Here is a 17,998-nt window from a genome sequence, read left to right as displayed (position 1 = left end):
ACGTAATTTATTTGTATATCTGTGAACGTGAGGCCATTTTTATGCAATATTTAATACTACCCTGTGATTGGCTGGAGATGGGGAGGGACAGTGGGAAGCGGGAGAGGAGGTGAGGAAAGGGAGAAGAGAGGGCAAAAGGGGGGCGGGGCTTGCCACGTCATGATGATGATGATGATGTCATTGAGAAGGCGGGTATGGTATCGCCACAAATATGAACAAAGTGAGGACTAGAACGTCCAGTGTAAACAAAGCGAGCAAGGTAGTAGTTAGGCATTGCTGCCGTTCACCAAGTCTGATAATCGGCATAATCGCAAAACCAACAGGACCGACCATGTCCAGATTCTGAGCTTCATGGGCAAAGCACAATCTAGATGACGTATTTGTGTTGTAATGACCAGTTTACACCTGATGAGGCCGTCTTCAGGTCTATTGGATGAATATTACGTCGGCATCAGCTGGCGCAGCACCTGATAGCCACTATGCTTCACATCTCAAGATGTTCTGACTCGGCCAGAACCAGTCATTGCAATACGAATATGTGCTCCAGAGTCTGCTTTGTTCACCACGTTAGAAAACAAGGTGACTGTTTTCTCATAGTCAGAACGGCACCTCTCTGTAAGTCTAAGCGTCCATTCCTGTAAGGACATACGCCACTTGTCAGATGATTTACCTCTACAACCGTGGCTTTGTGTACGACACACGTTTAACGATAACGGTTCTAAAGACTACAGAAGGCTCAGCCTATGAAGAAGCAAACGGTAGTAATAGACAGCACCAGCAGATTCACAAGTATGATAAATGAGGTGTTGCTCTGTTTTGGCCGATGTACTTTCCTGGTTAGTGCTGAGCGTCTTTCGACAGATAACTTGCATAAATGTTTTCGTGCACATCAGTGGTTTTGTACTCGCATCCATGACGGATGGTGACAACGCTCCAGTGGCTTACGTCATATCGACAATGAGTGTGCTCTCCAGCTATCACGATAACATTTGCAAGATGTCGCAATTTTTGGTCCAGCGGTATGTAGCAATGACGACAGCTTCCCACTGCCACGTGTGGGTGGTGCATAGTGCACAGGGTGTGATGCGGGCAGATGAAGGAGCGTCAGGCGGTGAAGAGCTTGGACACGGCGTCGAGCAGCCCGTGGCCCGGGCGGCAGGCGTCGTAGCGCCGCAGGCACGCGCCGCCCCCGCCGCCTCTGCCCGCCTCCCGCGCCTCCCTGTGCTCCTGCAGCTCCTCCTCCTGGTTGCCCGGGCTGCAACACATCACACCACTGACCACGTCTGCAATCCTGTAGGGAGGCTATCTGTATTAACAGACGACTAAAACTTGCAGGTTGCCTGTCTCTCAGGGGCAACAAAAATTTGATTTTCAGTGTTTCATATAATTATTGCCCGAATTTAAAACTTTAGATACCTTAAGGGTTTAACACTTTAAATCAACTACATAAGTTAGAAACTGTGCATACGCGTTGAGGCATGGCATTTCCCAGCGCGAAAATTAACCAGCCTGCATTCATCCAGCACTTAGCTGCCCTCATCAAACTTTACGCACAATTTGAAACTTTATCGAAACGTCTGCTCGCTGGGATTCACCACGCCCTAAATAATGAAGAAAAAAAGTTTATCACTTATTACAATTTAGTATTTATGCAATAAAATTACAGCATAAGGCATGACTTTTTAATTTATTACTTCTTTACTACAAAATATATTCGCAACACACTTTTCAAACGGTATCCACGTATTTCCTTGAATGAACCTCCAAAATTATAACACTGTGTGGCACATGATTTCAGGAAATACATTATAAAATGTTCAAATGTGTGTGAATTTCTAAGGAACCAAACTGCTGAGGTCATCGGTCCCTAGTCTTATACACTACTTAAACTAACTAATGCTAAGAACAACACAAATACCCATGCCCGAAGGAGGACTCGAACCTCCGGCTACTCCGCGCGGCAAATACATTACAAAATTTGAGATGTGAGAAAAACGAGCTTTACTCAAAGTGGTGTAAAATTACCAGACTATACTCATCTAGTGTTTGATAATGACTTTTGACAAACTTTGAACAGAATTTCAAATAACATTTAAAACTTTTCTCGCTTACACCCCACAAGCTAATGGAATTTTCATTGTTCATGTTGTAAAAATATAGTACCAAGCTTGAGTTTAAATTTATTATTTATTTACTACCAATTATCTTCGCCATCGATAGCTGTAGAAGTATCACCGTAGTCAGGGCTCTGCGTCTCTTAAACCATAACGGTTTTACATGCTTAACGTCAAATATTTAGCAGATTAACTCATTTGTAAAACAATCTGACGTCTGAAACTGTTTTAAACGTGGGAGTTGGATTCTTTATATTATATGGCGGAGTGGGGAGGGGGGGGGGACAGGGGGAGGAGTCGTTACTGGTCATTAACATCCGGTCACAGTCAAACATAGTTTATTATCTTTTTTTTTATCTAGTAGAGATAAACATACACAGAAATGCTGCATGTCATTAGAGAGTTGTTTGGCGGAAGGCACTTAGTATACCAGTGCCACATTCCCTTCTTCGTGTTTCAGTTGCGTATGGTTCGAGGAAAGAACGGTTACTGGTAAACCCCCGTGTGGGCTCGAATCTCTCTGAATTTATCTCCGCGGTTTTTTCGCGAGAAAGCAATACACTGCTTGACTCTTCTAGGAATGTACGCTCTCGGAACTTTTGTAGTAGATCATAACGTGATATAGAACACCTCTCTTGCAGCATCTGCCACTGAAGTAGGCTGAGTATCTCCGTGACCATTTCTAGTTCACTAAATCAAAGTGTAACGAAACGTGCTGCTGTTCTTTGGATCTTCTCTATTTCCCCTCTCAGTCCTCTCTGCTACGGAATCCATTCTGACGAGCAATGTTAAATTAATTACTGGTCGAACGAGTGTTTTCTAATCTACTTCCTTTGTTGATCGATTACATTTTTCCTACGATCCTTTCAATGAATCCCAGCCTGGCATCCGTCCTACTCGCGACTAATTTTATGTGGCCGTTACACTTCAGATCGCAGGGCACCCGTGCTCGTAGATATTTTGTGGAGGTAAATGCTTTCAGCAATGGTTCTCTGATATTGTGATCATATAGTAAAGGGTCTTTCCCTCCGTGTACTCGCTATACATTACATTTGTTTATGATGAGGGTCAGTTGCCACTCTCTGCACCAAGTGTCGATACTCTGCAGATCCTCCTGCATTTCGTTACAACTTTTTGTCGTTGCCACTTGTCTGTATACAACAACAACATCCGCGAAATGCCCTGTGGAACCTCCGACGTTATCTATTGGCTCATATATATGCACACACACACACACACACACACACACACACACACACACACACATACACTGATAACCGAAAACGTTATAACCACTGCCCTTCGCGACGTTGGATATATATATATATATATATATATATATATATATATATATATACCACAAAAAATAATAAGTGATGGTACTGGTCCCCAATGGTACACAAAACGGGTCAGATCGTTGTTGCAGAAGCAACCAGAAAAGCATGCCAAATTTAAAAGAACGCAAAATCGCCAAGATTGGCAAAGTTTTACAGAAGTTCGAAATATGGCGCGTACTTCAACGAGAGATGCTTTTAATAACTTCCACAACGAAATTCTGTCTCTAAATCTGGCAGAAAACCCAGAGATTCTGGTCGTACATAAAGCACACCAGTGGCAAGACCCAATCAATACCTTCACAGCGCGATAACAACGGTGAAGTCACTGTTGACAGTACCACTAAAGCAGAGTTATTAAACACGGTTTTCCGAAAATCCTTCACCAAAGAAGATGAAGTAAATATTCCTGAATTTCAATCAAGAACAACTGCCAAGATGAGAAACATACATAGAAGTAGATATCCGAGGAGTAACGAAGGAGCTTAAATCGCTTAATAAAGGCAAGGCCTTCGGTCCAGGTTGTATATCAGTCAGGTTCTTCTCAGAGTATGCTGATAAAATAGCTCCATATTTAGCAATTATATACAACCACTCGCTCACAGAAAGATCCGTACCTAAAAACTGGAAAATTGCTCAAGTCACACCAATACCCAAAAAAGGAAGTAGGAGTAATCCGCTGAATTACAGGCCTATATCACTAACGTCGATTTGCAGTAGGGTTTTGGAACATATACTGTATTCGAACATTATAAAGTACCTTGAAGAAAACGATTTATTGACATATAGTCAACACGAATTCAGAAAATATAGTTCTTGTGAAACACAACTAGCTCTTTGTACTCATGAAGTAATAAGTGCTATGGACAGGGAATGTCAAATTGATTCCATATTTCTAGATTTCCAGAAGGTTTTCGACACCGTTCCTCACAAGCGTCTTCTAACCAAACTGCGTGCCTACGGAGTATCGCCTCAGTTGTGTGACTGGATTAGTGATTTCCTGTCAGAAAGGTCACAGTTCGTAGTAATAGACGGAAAGTCATCGAGTAAAACAGAAGTAATATCCGGCGTCCCCCAAGGAAGTGTTATAGGCCCTCTATTGTTCCTGATCATAGGAGACAATCTGAGTAGCCGTCTTAGATTGTTTGCAGATGATTGTGTCATTTACCGTCTTGTAAAGTCATCAGATGATCAAAATGACTTGCAAAATGATTTGGATAAGATATTTGTATGGTGCCAAAAGTGGCAATTGACCCTGAACAAAGAAAAGTGCGAACTTATTCACATGAGTGCTAAAAGAAATCAGCTAAATTCCGTTATGCGATGAGTCACACAAATCTGAAGGTTGTAAATTCAACTAAATACTTAGGGATTACAATTACAAATAACCTAAATTGGAACGATCACATAGATAATATTGTGGGTAGAGCAAACCAAAGACTGCGATTCATTGGCAGAACACTTAAAAGGTGCAACAGGTCTACTAAAGAGACTGCTTACACCACGCTTGCCCACCTTATTCTGGAGTATTGCTGTGTGGTGTGGGATCCGCATCAGGTGGGACTGACAGATAACATTGAAAAAGTACAAAGAAGGTCAGCTCGTTTTGTATTATCGCGAAATAGGGAAGATAGTGTCACAGACATGATACGTGAATTGGAGTGGCACTCATTAAAACAAAGGCATTTTTCGTTGCGACGGGATCTTCTCATGAAATTTCAATCACCAGTTTTCTCCTCCGATTGCGAAAACATTCTGTTGGCAACTACCTACATAGGGAGAAATGATCATCACGACAAAATAAGAGAAATCAGGGCTAGCACAGAAAAATTTAGATGCTCGATTTTCCCGCGTGCCTTTCTAGAGTTCAATGGTAGAGAGACAGCATGAAGGTGGTTCATTGAACCCTCTGCCAGGCACTTTATTGTGAATAGCAGAGTAATCACGTAGATGTAGATGTGTGCCGCCTGGTGGCGTTGCGGGCACGTGGCACGGTAACAAAAGTGTGTAAGCGGAGCAGACACCGACGGGAAATCACAATAGCGAAGATATGGGCTGCAAATTGCCAAATCTAACGACTTTGACAAAAGGCAAATTATTATTACGCAGAGCCTGTACGCGAAAGAACTTGCCCCCCTTCTAACAGCCGTGTACCGCAAGTCTCTAGAGGAACGGAGGGTTCCAAATGATTGGAAAAGAGCACAGATAGTCCCAGTCTTCAAGAAGGGTCGTCGAGCAGATGCGCAAAACTATAGACCTATATCTCTTACGTCGATCTCTTGTAGAATTTTAGAACATGTTTTTTGCTCGCGTATCATGTCATTTCTGGAAACCCAGAATCTACTATGTAGGAATCAACATGAATTCCGGAAACAGCGATCGTGTGAGACCCAACTCGCCTTATTTGTTCATGAGACCCAGAAATTATTAGATACAGGCTCCCATGTAGATGCTATTTTTCTTGACTTCCGGAAGGCGTTCGATACAGTTCCGCACTGTCGCCTGATAAACAAAGTAAGAGCCTACGGAATATCAGACCAGCTGTGTGGCTGGATTGAAGAGTTTTTAGCAAACAGAACACAGCATGTTGTTATCAATGGAGAGACGTCTACAGACGTTAAAGTAACCTCTGGCGTGCCACAGGGGAGTGTTATGGGACCATTGCTTTTCACAATATATATAAATGACTTAGTAGATAGTGTCGGAAATTCCATGCGGCTTTTCGCGGATGATGCTGTAGTATACAGAGAAGTTGCAGCATTAGAAAATTGTAGCGAAATGCAGGAAGATCTGCAGCGGATAGGCACTTGGTGCAGGGAGTGGCAACTGACCCTTAACATAGACAAATGTAATGTATTGCGAATACATAGAAAGAAGGATCCTTTATTGTATGATTATATGATAGCGGAACAAACACTGGTAGCAGTTACTTCTGTAAAATATCTGGGAGTATGCGTGCGGAACGATTTGAAGTGGAATGATCATATAAAATTAATTGTTGGTAAGGCGGGTACCAGGTTGAGATTCATTGGGAGAGTGCTTAGAAAATGTAGTCCATCAACAAAGGAGGTGGCTTACAAAACACTCGTTCGACCTATACTTGAGTATTGCTCATCAGTGTGGGATCCGTACCAGATCGGTCTGACGGAGGAGATAGAGAAGATCCAAAGAAGAGCGGCGCGTTTCGTCACAGGGTTATTTGGTAACCGTGATAGCGTTACGGAGATGTTTAATAATCTCAAGTGGCAGACTCTGCAAGAGAGGCGCTCTGCATCGCGGTGTAGCTTGCTCGCCAGGTTTCGAGAGGGTGCGTTTCTGGATGAGGTATCGAATATATTGCTTCCCCCTACTTATACCTCCCGAGGAGATCACGAATGTAAAATTAGAGAGATTAGAGCGCGCACAGTCGTTCTTCCCGCGAACCATACGCGACTGGAACAGGAAAGGGAGGTAATGACAGTGGCACGTAAAGTGCCCTCCGCCACACACCGTTGGGTGGCTTGCGGAGTATCAATGTAGATGTAGATGTAGAAGAGTATCTCAAAACGACGATGCTGGTCGAATGTTCACGTGCTACTGTCGTGAGCATCTACGGAAAGAGCTAGAAGAATAGTGAAATCGCCACTAGGCGCTAAATAGTTTTTCGTCCACGACTCTTCACAGAACGTAGGCTTCGGAGGCTTCTCTGCTCTGTAAAGTAGGCATTTCTGTCGAAAGAGCACAATTTTGGTGCACGCACAAGTGTTTCGGAGCACACCGTTCATCGCACATTGTTCAACATGGAGCTCCTCAGCAGACCACCCCTACGTTTTCACATTTTGACCCAATGGCGTCAGTTACCATTGCAGTGGGCACAGTGAAATGTGTTAGCTCTTCGGGTGAATCGCATTTTTGCTGCACTAGGTCGCTGTTTGTCTCCACAAACTCCGTCATAGAGGTGAAAGGCGGCTCGAAATGTGCAACTCGCCACGGACGCAGGCTGGTGGATGCAGTATTTTGCTATGAAAGACATTCTCCTGCGCTTCCATGGGACCTGTGGTAGGATTCAAAGACACGCTGATAGCCAGAAACCACCTGCATTCCTTCATGCTTGGTGTCTTCCCCGACCGCGATGTCATCTTCCAGCAGTATAATTATTCATGTTTCGGAGCCAGAACCGTGCTACAGTGGTTTGAGGTGCATTGTGGTGAACTCACGTTGATGTCTCCGGGACCAAATTCGCCTAATGTAAATCCTATGCAACCCATCTGGGTCGCTATCGAGCGTCGTCAACGCGTACGCAAATGAGCCGCCTATTGTTTACGCGAATTACATGACCTGTGCGTAGACATCTTGTGTCACATACCTCCACAAACCTCAACAAACTGTCGGATCCCTGATACGCAGCATCACTGATGTATTTCGATACGAAGTTGGACAAACATGCTATTAAGCAGGTGATCATAATGTTTTGGTTCATATATATAGCCTACGTTAGTTCTCGTCGGGTCTGTGTGCCTTATTATACAGTACTATCAACCCTGGGTACGTACCATGGTGTTTTACTTTCTTCCAAACGCGAACTCATTTATGTGTTTAGTTTTATTGCGCTGTTTGTACTTACAAATGGTGTAGTACGAGGGGCTGGAACTTAAATAATGGCAACTATTTATTCACAACCGATACAAAAGAGTCACATTTTTGCACCTGTTACTGTCCTTCAAAGTAGTCACCAGCGTTGTATAGAACCCGTTGCCTGCCAGCGATGTGGAAGGCGTAGTATACCGTTAGCAGAGCCTGTTCTGTTGATGGTGCGAGTGGAGCAGTCTACTGCCTGTCGAATCACTGGAACAGTTCTGAAACGAATGCCACGTAGTGGTTCCTTTATCTTCGGAATCAAATCAAAGTCACAATGACTTAAGTCCGGGGAGTATGGGACATGGTACAGTACTTCCCAGTCCCATCGACCGAACAGAGCAGCTACAGCTTGCGTGCAAAATGGTGGGTGAGTTGCGCAGAAAGTGTCGCCGCTTCTTTCGCAAAGCTGTCCTCAGGTGATGCTCCAAAAGCGAACAGTAATACTGCGCATTGACGGTCTGCCGTGGAGGAATGTAATGCGTAGGGATAACACCATCACAGTCGTACAAGACAATCACCATAACTTTCACCATACTGGGACTCTGACGCACTTTCGGCTTTCGCGGCGACCCATAATGACCCCATTCGTTGGACTGGCTTTTCAGTTTTGGCTCGTACGATTTGGCCCATGTCTCATCCAGTGTTACGATACGGCGTAAGAAAACCTCTCCTTTGCGCTCATAGCGCTCCAAATGCGTCTGAGCAGCGTCGTAACGCATCCATTTCTGCGTTTTCGTCAATTCATGCGGAACCCATTGTGATGCAATTTTTCGCATGCCCAGGCGTTCCTTCAGGATGGGAAGCACAGTCGTATGCGCTGATCCGGTTTCGTGGGTGAGCTCACGAATCGTATGGCGTCGGTCACTGTCCATTAACGAGGCAACAGAATACACTTCTTCTTCAGAGACGCTAGGACGACCTGCCCGATGCATGTCTGCCACAGTTTGCCGACCTTCCTCGAAGGATTTTACCCAACGTACCACTGTTCTGTACGGCAATGCCGATTGCTTGCACGCCTCATGAAGACCTTGATGACACTGTTGTGCTGTACGACCTCTGGCACATTCAATCTTGATCCAACTCCGTTGTTCCTGTTTCGAAAACATAGTGACACCGTTACGTTAAACCACTCGCTCACAAGTGACTGTTTTTCCCTCAATTGGGCACACGCCGGTGACGTGGGACGGGCGAGTCCATTTGCTCGGAGGTAAGGTAGGTATGTCAACAACGTGTGCTATCAACGTGTGCTAGATTCCATTGCATAGTGTCTCCACAGCAGTGTTGCCACTATTTACATTATAACCTACGTACATTCAGATTTTCTCCCTTCCACCACTTTAGCAATGAAAGCTTGCTACTCGACAAGTGGAATGAGGGGTATAATATTCTGCTGTGGCTTAGCAAATGGACATAGAATGCGACCCCTCTAGGCTGAACAATGTTCACAGTGCAGAGTGCCCCCTGATAAGCTGTTAGGGCAGACTTTTCCAGCGTCTGAGGAACACTGGTACCTTTGCGTGTCGGATTTCTGCCCCTCACAGTCCTCACGCCTGACTTGTAGGAGCGTGTGCTGCGTTCGGTGGAAGACACCCGTGCGACTAGTGTGCGACGATTAGCAGCAGCAGCAGAAATCGTGTCACACTCTCTCATATGGGGAGGGGGGAGGCGGCGAGGGTACTTAATGAAAAATTGCTCTCCCCATGTCAATTACAACGCGGATGATTCTGTCAATGGCTGTTTCAAAAGTGTGCCGCAAATACACTGTTCACGTCCAAGATTTTGTTTACCGTTGAGGTGGTGTTCACAAGAGATGATGTTGTGAATTTCCATTACCAGCATTTATGGGCAGATGTAAGTCCCCAAGCAATTCAGGAAAGAGTACATTAACACCGACACTAAATCAACGTATGGGCAGACGTGCTTGGCGGCTGTGCCATTGCAGCAACGAATACGCATGTGGTTCATACATGATGGGGCACCAGCAGACTTAACATCTGACGCAGACATTTCAGGACCGCTGGATACTTCAAAGGGTACGTCATTCCTTGAGCCGGAGGGTAGAGGGGTGCATTGTCATTAAAGGACGCCACGTTGAACACCTCCTGTAAATACGTGTTTGTAGCAGAAAGTGTGCATTTCCGGACTCGTGTTTATTGGACTTATCTTAGAAAGTGTGCATTTTCGGATCCATATTTACTGCACTTATTTTTCTTGTGTCGATGAGTAGTACCGCCTATCAAAGTATTCGACACTATTTTAACACCCTATATTATATATATATATATATATATATATATATATATATATATATATATATATATATATCGCACCCTCCAGCGAAAACGTGTCGCAGTACAAAATTAAACTATATTAAATTTCCTACAAAAAAGGTCGTATTCATTTTTTTCTCTAGAACTAATGGATTGTGCGAAGAGAGCGCGAGAATGCTTAAAAATTCGCTCGACGCACATGCGCTGTAACTTACGTAGTTTTTGTAGGCCAGTTTGAGGTAGCATATTGAAGTAGCAAGTTGAGACAAACAGTTTGGTACGGGACGTTTGTGATCTATCAAGTCGCGAAGCAACCTCAAATTGGCCCACCAATACTACGTAAGCTACAGAGCATGCGCGTCGAGCGAGTTTTTCATTCTCGCTCTCTCTCAATATGAGGTGTAATATCGGTTAATGACGTCACACTGGCACCAGATTTTACCAAAATTCAGCCCAATGCCACCGTGGACGTGTCACACGATGGGAAGGTCGTCACATCTCGTCTTACCGACATCTCACCGCTTTCCTCACGCCTCTGCGATGAAGGTCAAAACTGAGACGCCCAACTCTGAAATCACGCGATATTCTTATCGTCAGCTGAGCTAAATATTTCAGACAAACCGGTGCTGAGAATCGATACAAGAGGTGGCATAAAGGTGCACCCATGGAAACACCCCTTCCCTTGTGGAGTTAGTTTGCACACATTTCGCGGTCCAAAACGACAGTTTGCCGTGTGATGTGCAAAAGGACGATGTTCTAGAGACCGTTCGACATTGCTATCATCCTGCAAATAATTCAACCCTTCCCTTAGGTTATCATTGTACTGAAACTCTACTGAATTCAATATCACCCTATGGAGAGTAGCGTCACTACAGTTTTTGCTCTAGTATAGAGAGTAGAACCACTAGCGACCGTTCAAATCCGTTCGACGAAATCTGATCATGATTCGAAGGAGCAAGAGGTGTTTATGCTTTTCCAGTTCTCCTGCTTCACGTCCATCTACGGCGTGTGCATGAATGGGTGAAATATTGATACATGTGTTTACAAAATGGCGAGGAGTCCCCCTAAGACCTCCCTCTCCCCCTCCCCCCCCCCCCCCTCTAGTTCGGCAAAACCCTCGGTGCCATCGGTGCACCTTTCCTGAGCATTTTAAAAATGTAGCTGTATGCGGCAACCATTCACTACTTCCTAGTTGTCTGCAGGGCAGAAAATCCCTTTAGCGCCCTTCAGCGGGGTGATACTACACTACTGCAGTAGGGCATGCAATATCTGAGGAGGGGTTTCCTGTCCCCAGGCGTTTAGGAATCACTAAATGGTTGTCCCTGTACAGGTATATTTTTAAAGCGTTCAACAAATTTGTACTGGTGGCACCTTGGGTGTTGCCAACTGGGAGTCTTAGAAGAACCCTTTACTATTTTATTCACATGTATGTCAATGTCGCATCCCTTCATGCACACGTCGCAGTAGGGTGCGAAACAGGAAGGCTAAAGAAGTATAAACACCTCTTGCTGCTTCGGATTATGTTCAAATTTCACCGAATGGTATTGAACAGTCACTAGTGGCTCTACTCAATACATCAGAGCAAAAATTGCAATCACGCTACTGCACAAAGGGGTGATATTGAATTCAGTAGCGTTCCAGTACGACGACGTCCTTAAACAAGGATCTTCTGCGTCCATGCTACATTTTTCCAAAAGAACACTCTGGAAATCAGCAGCTGCTCAAATGGTATAGTGGAACAGTTTTCGGTAGTTAGTCTGGGTAGAAAAAGCTTCCACAGCAAAAATGTTATTCACATGTTTACAAATGACAACCTGCATTCGCCAGTGAATTGTGTCACTGAAATTACGTCCTAGGAGGTTTGGTTGTCATTGTAATATATACAATAAACTACAGCAGAAATTTTCTTGAAGATTATTTATATTTTTCGATTGCTTAACGTATGCAAAGACAAGTCAACGTTGTGCTCCCTGGGGCTTTCTAATTGATAAAACTCCGTCCGTAGCGACTGCGTGAGACGATGTTATCGATTAAACAGTTGATGGTTTTTCTTCTTTTGCAGTGTTATATGTTCCGTCCAAAATTAGACGAAATCTGGTTGCTCACGGAAAGTAATGTGATTGATGACATCTGGGTCATGCGTGGAATCGATGCATATGTAGGACTGAGGAGTAGAGAGGAGTAATGTTCCTGAAAGAACATTATGGAGGCGATGCCATCTTTACATAAAGACGAACGCTGCAGTCAAACCGTTGATGTGAACAGCTGTAGGGCACGTATGAAATGGTGTACGACCCACCTCTAAAACGAAGCAGACGCTCTACTGTTACACAGGACCGTATATTTGCCCAACTTGCCGTAAGTTGCTGTTGGTTGCTCCCTTTCGCAAGACACATCACAAGCAGGAAGTAGAAATGTATGAACCTGACAGTGTGCAGATGTAGGATGCCTCTCAACGCTGTCGATGTAATTTGAATGCTATACGTTACAGTTATCTGTTGCTGCAACCTCTTTCCCGCCCGTGCAGTCATCGTTTGTGCGAAAAGATTGTCATTCATAGAACATTTTCCCCAACTAGACAGGAAACAAGAGCATGGAGTGGGCTGCAGAATCTGCTGATATGAACCAGGATAATCTTGCTTGTTAGTGTCATCCAGCAAGAGATTTTACATTCACTGGAACACAAAGATGATCACTTTCAAAAACAATTCTTGAATTTGGATGATTGATGTGTTTTTATTCAGAGTAGCTTTTTATTTTTATTTTCATTTTCATTTTCATACGGCTTGTTTTTCATTACCCAAGTTCCCTGCATCTATGCTCACTCTCTTCTTCGGGTATGGAAGTTCTGTAAACTTACATTTTTTTACCACCTGCTCTTTCTGGCCACACTGACTGCTGCAACAGCGACTTTGTTTCTCGTAGCTCTTGCATGATTAGTAAATCCAGTTTTCCTCTTGAACATGCACGGACAATTCTTATGGCTGAGAATGTAGTTCGCGTAGCATGAGAACACGTATTGCTGCATGGACCTTCCTTCTTTATAAGGTTGCATACCCCAGTCGTACAAACAGTACCCTTATAGGATCACTGTGTTGTCACCCTCTCTTTCGGTCTGTCTGCCTGTCCACGTGCCAAGATCTCTTTTTCCCAGAAACTGGTATAGTTATCAAGCTAAAATTTATGTGAGATATTAAAGTCTTTGGTCCCTTTGGGATGTCAATAATTCAGTCGTCTAACCCAATGCACTCAAAAGATATGGCCATTTTTTTATACTCGCAGTCTCACTCATCAAAACCTGAAGGGTGCTTCCGTTAACATAGAATCCCCCCACATTTTTGTGTTTTACGTGTTTTCCATCAATCTTCGTACTTTCACCAGATTTTCCGTAGTTTCAATGCATTTTACTCAATAACTCGAAGTCCTAACCACCATTCTCGACTTGTTGTCACTTCAACAAAATGTCTCATCCCGTCGATCTTGTGAAGCTATCAGCCAATGACATTGCGGCATGGTTCTCAATGTGTGTATCACTTATAAATCATACCCTCTATTACTTTGCGAGGGTCATATACATATGGAAATATCGCGAACCCAGTTACACAGCCTACATCACATGACAGAAATACTGTTCTTAGTGTAGGATATAGCCATCGGCAGAGAGGAGGAGCAAATACTACGTTCCATAGACGAACCACTTTACAAATTCGAAAAAAATTTATTACCATTTGCCACCTCCCCCTATGTAGATGGAGTCACGAAGTATTCTCCCATTCGTGGGATACAGTCGGAGTTTCAAAGGTCTAGCACTCAGTCCTTTATGTTGAAACGAGCCGCCCCTTCGTTGAACCTAGAGGTTAACGACCCCAAGAAAAATTCTATATGGCATCTCTCTATGCATCTCGTGGTTCTTCCTCGTCTTCAACTAGCCCTCGCTGCCACACTGTACCCGATCTCATTTGTTCAAATGTGTGTGAATTCATAAGGGCCCAAACTGCTTAGGTCATCGGTCCTTAGACTTACACCCTACTTAGACTAATTTAGGCTAAGAACAACACACACACACACACACACACACACACACACCCATGCCCGATGGAGGACTCGAACCACCGGCGGGGGTGGGGGTGGGGGGGGGGACGAATCTCATTTGAAACAGGCCAGAAGTAGTAGTTTACTATACGTGCTACATTCAATATTTCTTGAAGGAATAGAAACGGCTGAATTCCACATAATCAATACATTGTGATATTTTTATTTTGCAAAAAGTATAACATCTCTTCCAAACTTGTAATGACCGGCGATAGTGAGATAGACCGGCGTTTTCATTCCTATACCGTAAATGCCATGCTACAAGACTGTTCAGTACCAATCTTATTCACGTCACCCACCAAGTTACACACAATCTCTCTAGATGCTTGCGTGCTGAGGAGCTTAGCACTCCTTATTAGTGAATAGTAGGTATGAGCCTGATACAGTTGAGAGTGTTGTGGAAATATAACACACGATTAAGAAGGTTAATAGGAAACCTTTGAGTTATACATAATGGACTCCAGATGGAAGGACTTTGAAACACTTTACATAAATCACTTCTGCTACCAATTCTGTACAATTTTTATAGTGTTTGGCTTCCATACCAGGTTCTGGGAAGAAAGGAATGATCGTAGGACATAAACACAAACGCATAGCAGTGGTGTTTGGTATGTCAAATTACACACCATGCTGCACTAACTCCTTTCCACACACGCAACATTTGTTAAGCAAATGTATACTCAGCGACTGCAGTACCTCACAAACCGCTGTCGTTAACAGAATCACTGCACTTATGAATCTGAAGACTCGATTTATGTACACGATGTGGTAGAGAAATGGGGTACTTTGCATACATCTTCATTCATCTAGAGAAGGGTGTTGAAAGAGGTTTTCTATCGATGTAAATGATTCATCATCATGAATCATGGGAAGTCATCTGCTGACTGTGGTAAGGAGGGATCTGCTGTTAACGACTGCAGGTGGATAGCCCTCTAACTCACAAACAGAACACGCCACTGTATACGAGTCGAACGCAAATTATACCACACAACCGATGCACCCTGAAAGAACAATTAAAAAAATGGTCAGATGCATGATAAATGACATGCCACATCATCTCCCTCTCTCTAGAATGCATCATCACTCTACCACTAAATCATACCGCGTTCATACCCGTCTCAACCGATCACTCCATCTACTTTCTATCATCCTTTAACGCAGGTCCATGTTAATTTAGCGGCAAATGTTTCTTTTTTCAGGAAAGCATCAAAGACAGCAGTCACACGTATCCCTATCATCTCAATACGCATACAGCAGAATGTTATTAAAAAACCATGCAGCAACTGTTCTGTAAGGCATCTCTTCGCTGACACCACATGGTTGTGATTGGGAGAGAGCCCAGAGAAGCACATTATAAAAACTGTTTGTTAGGATTTAAAATACCTAAACAGTCTCGCACAGGTTCAAACACACAGTCCATTCTGTAGTTGTATATCGCAGTTCCCCAGCTGATAGTACAACGCTCTTTAGCTAAGGACACTTTACAAAAATCTATAAAGTAACTTTGGGGTCACATCTGCATTTATAAATTCATTATTCTACATTTGGCGGTCGGATTACAAGTGCTTATGACTCTGCCGGCCATCCGGATGCGTGCAGGAGGTTGCCAGTAACCAGAACGAATTGACATTTCTGGCTTAAGTCTTTCACGAGCAGCGGATGCAAACAAAAGTTCTGGCCAGCCGGCTAGTCAGTTCTTGCCCACATCCACAGGGACAACTCCAGGCAGCAGCTCTCATGGCACCCTCTGGAGAGCTGAATTATGAACTAATACCTAGTATGCGTTGAGCTGTCTCCATGATCACATGTGTTGCATATATTCTCTGTGGAAAATTGAGCGATTCACTATCGATCTATCACTGCCAAGTGTTGGCGCCAGACACATGCATAACATCCGAACTCCTACCACTGCAATCATCCCCAGGCGCCCTCCATGGCTGGGACAGTGCACTCTGGCAGACACATATGTCCACAACTGCAGCTGTCGTCACAGCAGCAGTTTTTTCCGGCCTCTGAGCATTGGCGCTAGTGGTTGTCGAGGGGACGGGAGCGCTGTGGGCATCTGGGAGGTGAGTGGGCTGTATGTAAGAGTGGTTCCAGCGATTTCAGGCATCTACCTAGTACAACCTCTATGGTCGTGGTTTAGTGCTTGTCAATACATTGCAGTGCACTGTGTCTTGTAGTGGTATTTGTTGTTACTCTCCCAACGTGTGGTAGACCCATTCCTCCTCCTTATTCGTTCTCGTGTAGTTGAGAGATCGAAATTAGGAATTCTATAGTGCTTTATAAACTACACTTAACAGACTTGTCGTGGTTGGGAATTCCACAGCAGTGATGGTATAAATTCACGCCATAATTTGAAAGTCAAACTATCATTTCATACGGCACCAGTTCCATTCAAGACGTCAAATTCCCGATTGTCAGTTTATTTTTTCCTATAGTGGTATTGTAGACACAAACATCAGCTAACGCCTGTGCAGATTGTCTACATCTACATCGATACTCTGCAAATTACATTTAAGTGCCTGGCAGATCGTTCGTCGAACCACCTTCACAATTCTCTATTATTCCAGTCACGTACAGCGCGCGGAAAGAATGAACATCTATATCTTTCCGTACGAGCTCTGATTTCCCTTATTTTGTCGTGGTGATCGTTCCTCCCTATGTAGGTCGGTGTCAAAAAAATATTTTCGCGCTCGGGGGAGAAAGTTGGTGATTGGAATTTCGTGAGAAGTTTCCGTCGCAAAGAAAAACGCCTTTCTTTTAATGATGTCCAGCCCAAATACTGTATCATTTCTGTGACACTGTCTCCCATATTTCGCGCTAACAAAAAACGTGCTGCCTTCCTTTGAACTTTTTCGATGTACTCCGTCAGTCCTACCTGGTAAGGATCCCACAACGCGCAGCAGTATTCTAAAAGAGGACGGACAAGCGTAGTGTAGGCAGTCTCTTTAGTAGGTTACATTTTCTAAGTGTCCTGCCAATAAAACGCAGCCTTTGGTTAGCCTTACCCACAACAGTTTCTTTGCGTTACTTCCAATTTAAGTTGGTCGTGATTGTAATACCTAGGTATTTAATTGGCTGGCTCAGAAATGGCTCTGAGCACTATGGGACTTAACAGCTGAGGTCATCAGTCCCCTAGAACTTAGAAATACTTAAACCTAACTAACCTAAGGACATCATACACATCCATGCCCGAGGCAGGATTCGAACCTGCGGCCGTAGCGGTCGCGCGGTTCCAGACTGAAGCGCCTAGAACCGCTCGGTCACAACGGCCGGCTGGTATTTAGTTGAATTTGTGGCTTTTAGATTAGACTGATTTATCATGTAACCGAAGTTTAACGAGCTCCTTTTAGCACTAATGTGGATGACCTCACACTTTTCGTTAGTTAGGGTCAACTGCCACTTTTTGCACCATTCAGATATCTTTTCTAAATCGTTTTACAGTTTGTTTTGATCTTCTGATGACTTTATTAGTCGATGAACGACAACGTCAAGCGTCATCTGCAAACAACTGAAGACGGCTGCTCAGATTGTCTCCCAAAGCGTATACAGATAAGGAACAGCAAAG

At 43.9% G+C, this 17,998-nt stretch overlaps 1 protein-coding gene across 1 annotated transcript in view; it reads right to left on the bottom strand.

Moving 5' to 3' along the window:
* Nucleotides 1-1,104: 1,104 nt before the first annotated feature.
* The window catches only part of LOC124805424, a 31,153-nt gene continuing 14,259 nt past the window's right edge, over nucleotides 1,105-17,998 (bottom strand). The window contains exon 3 of the mRNA XM_047265986.1: nucleotides 1,105-1,255. Within this exon, the coding sequence (XP_047121942.1) occupies nucleotides 1,105-1,255 (151 nt within the window). The remainder of the gene's footprint in view (nucleotides 1,256-17,998) is intronic.

Source organism: Schistocerca piceifrons, chromosome 7 (genome assembly GCF_021461385.2).
Source record: "Schistocerca piceifrons isolate TAMUIC-IGC-003096 chromosome 7, iqSchPice1.1, whole genome shotgun sequence".
In the NCBI taxonomy this organism is placed as follows: domain Eukaryota; kingdom Metazoa; phylum Arthropoda; class Insecta; order Orthoptera; family Acrididae; genus Schistocerca; species Schistocerca piceifrons.
Note: the sequence above shows the minus strand (reverse complement) of the source record. Positions and strands in the feature narration are given on the sequence as shown.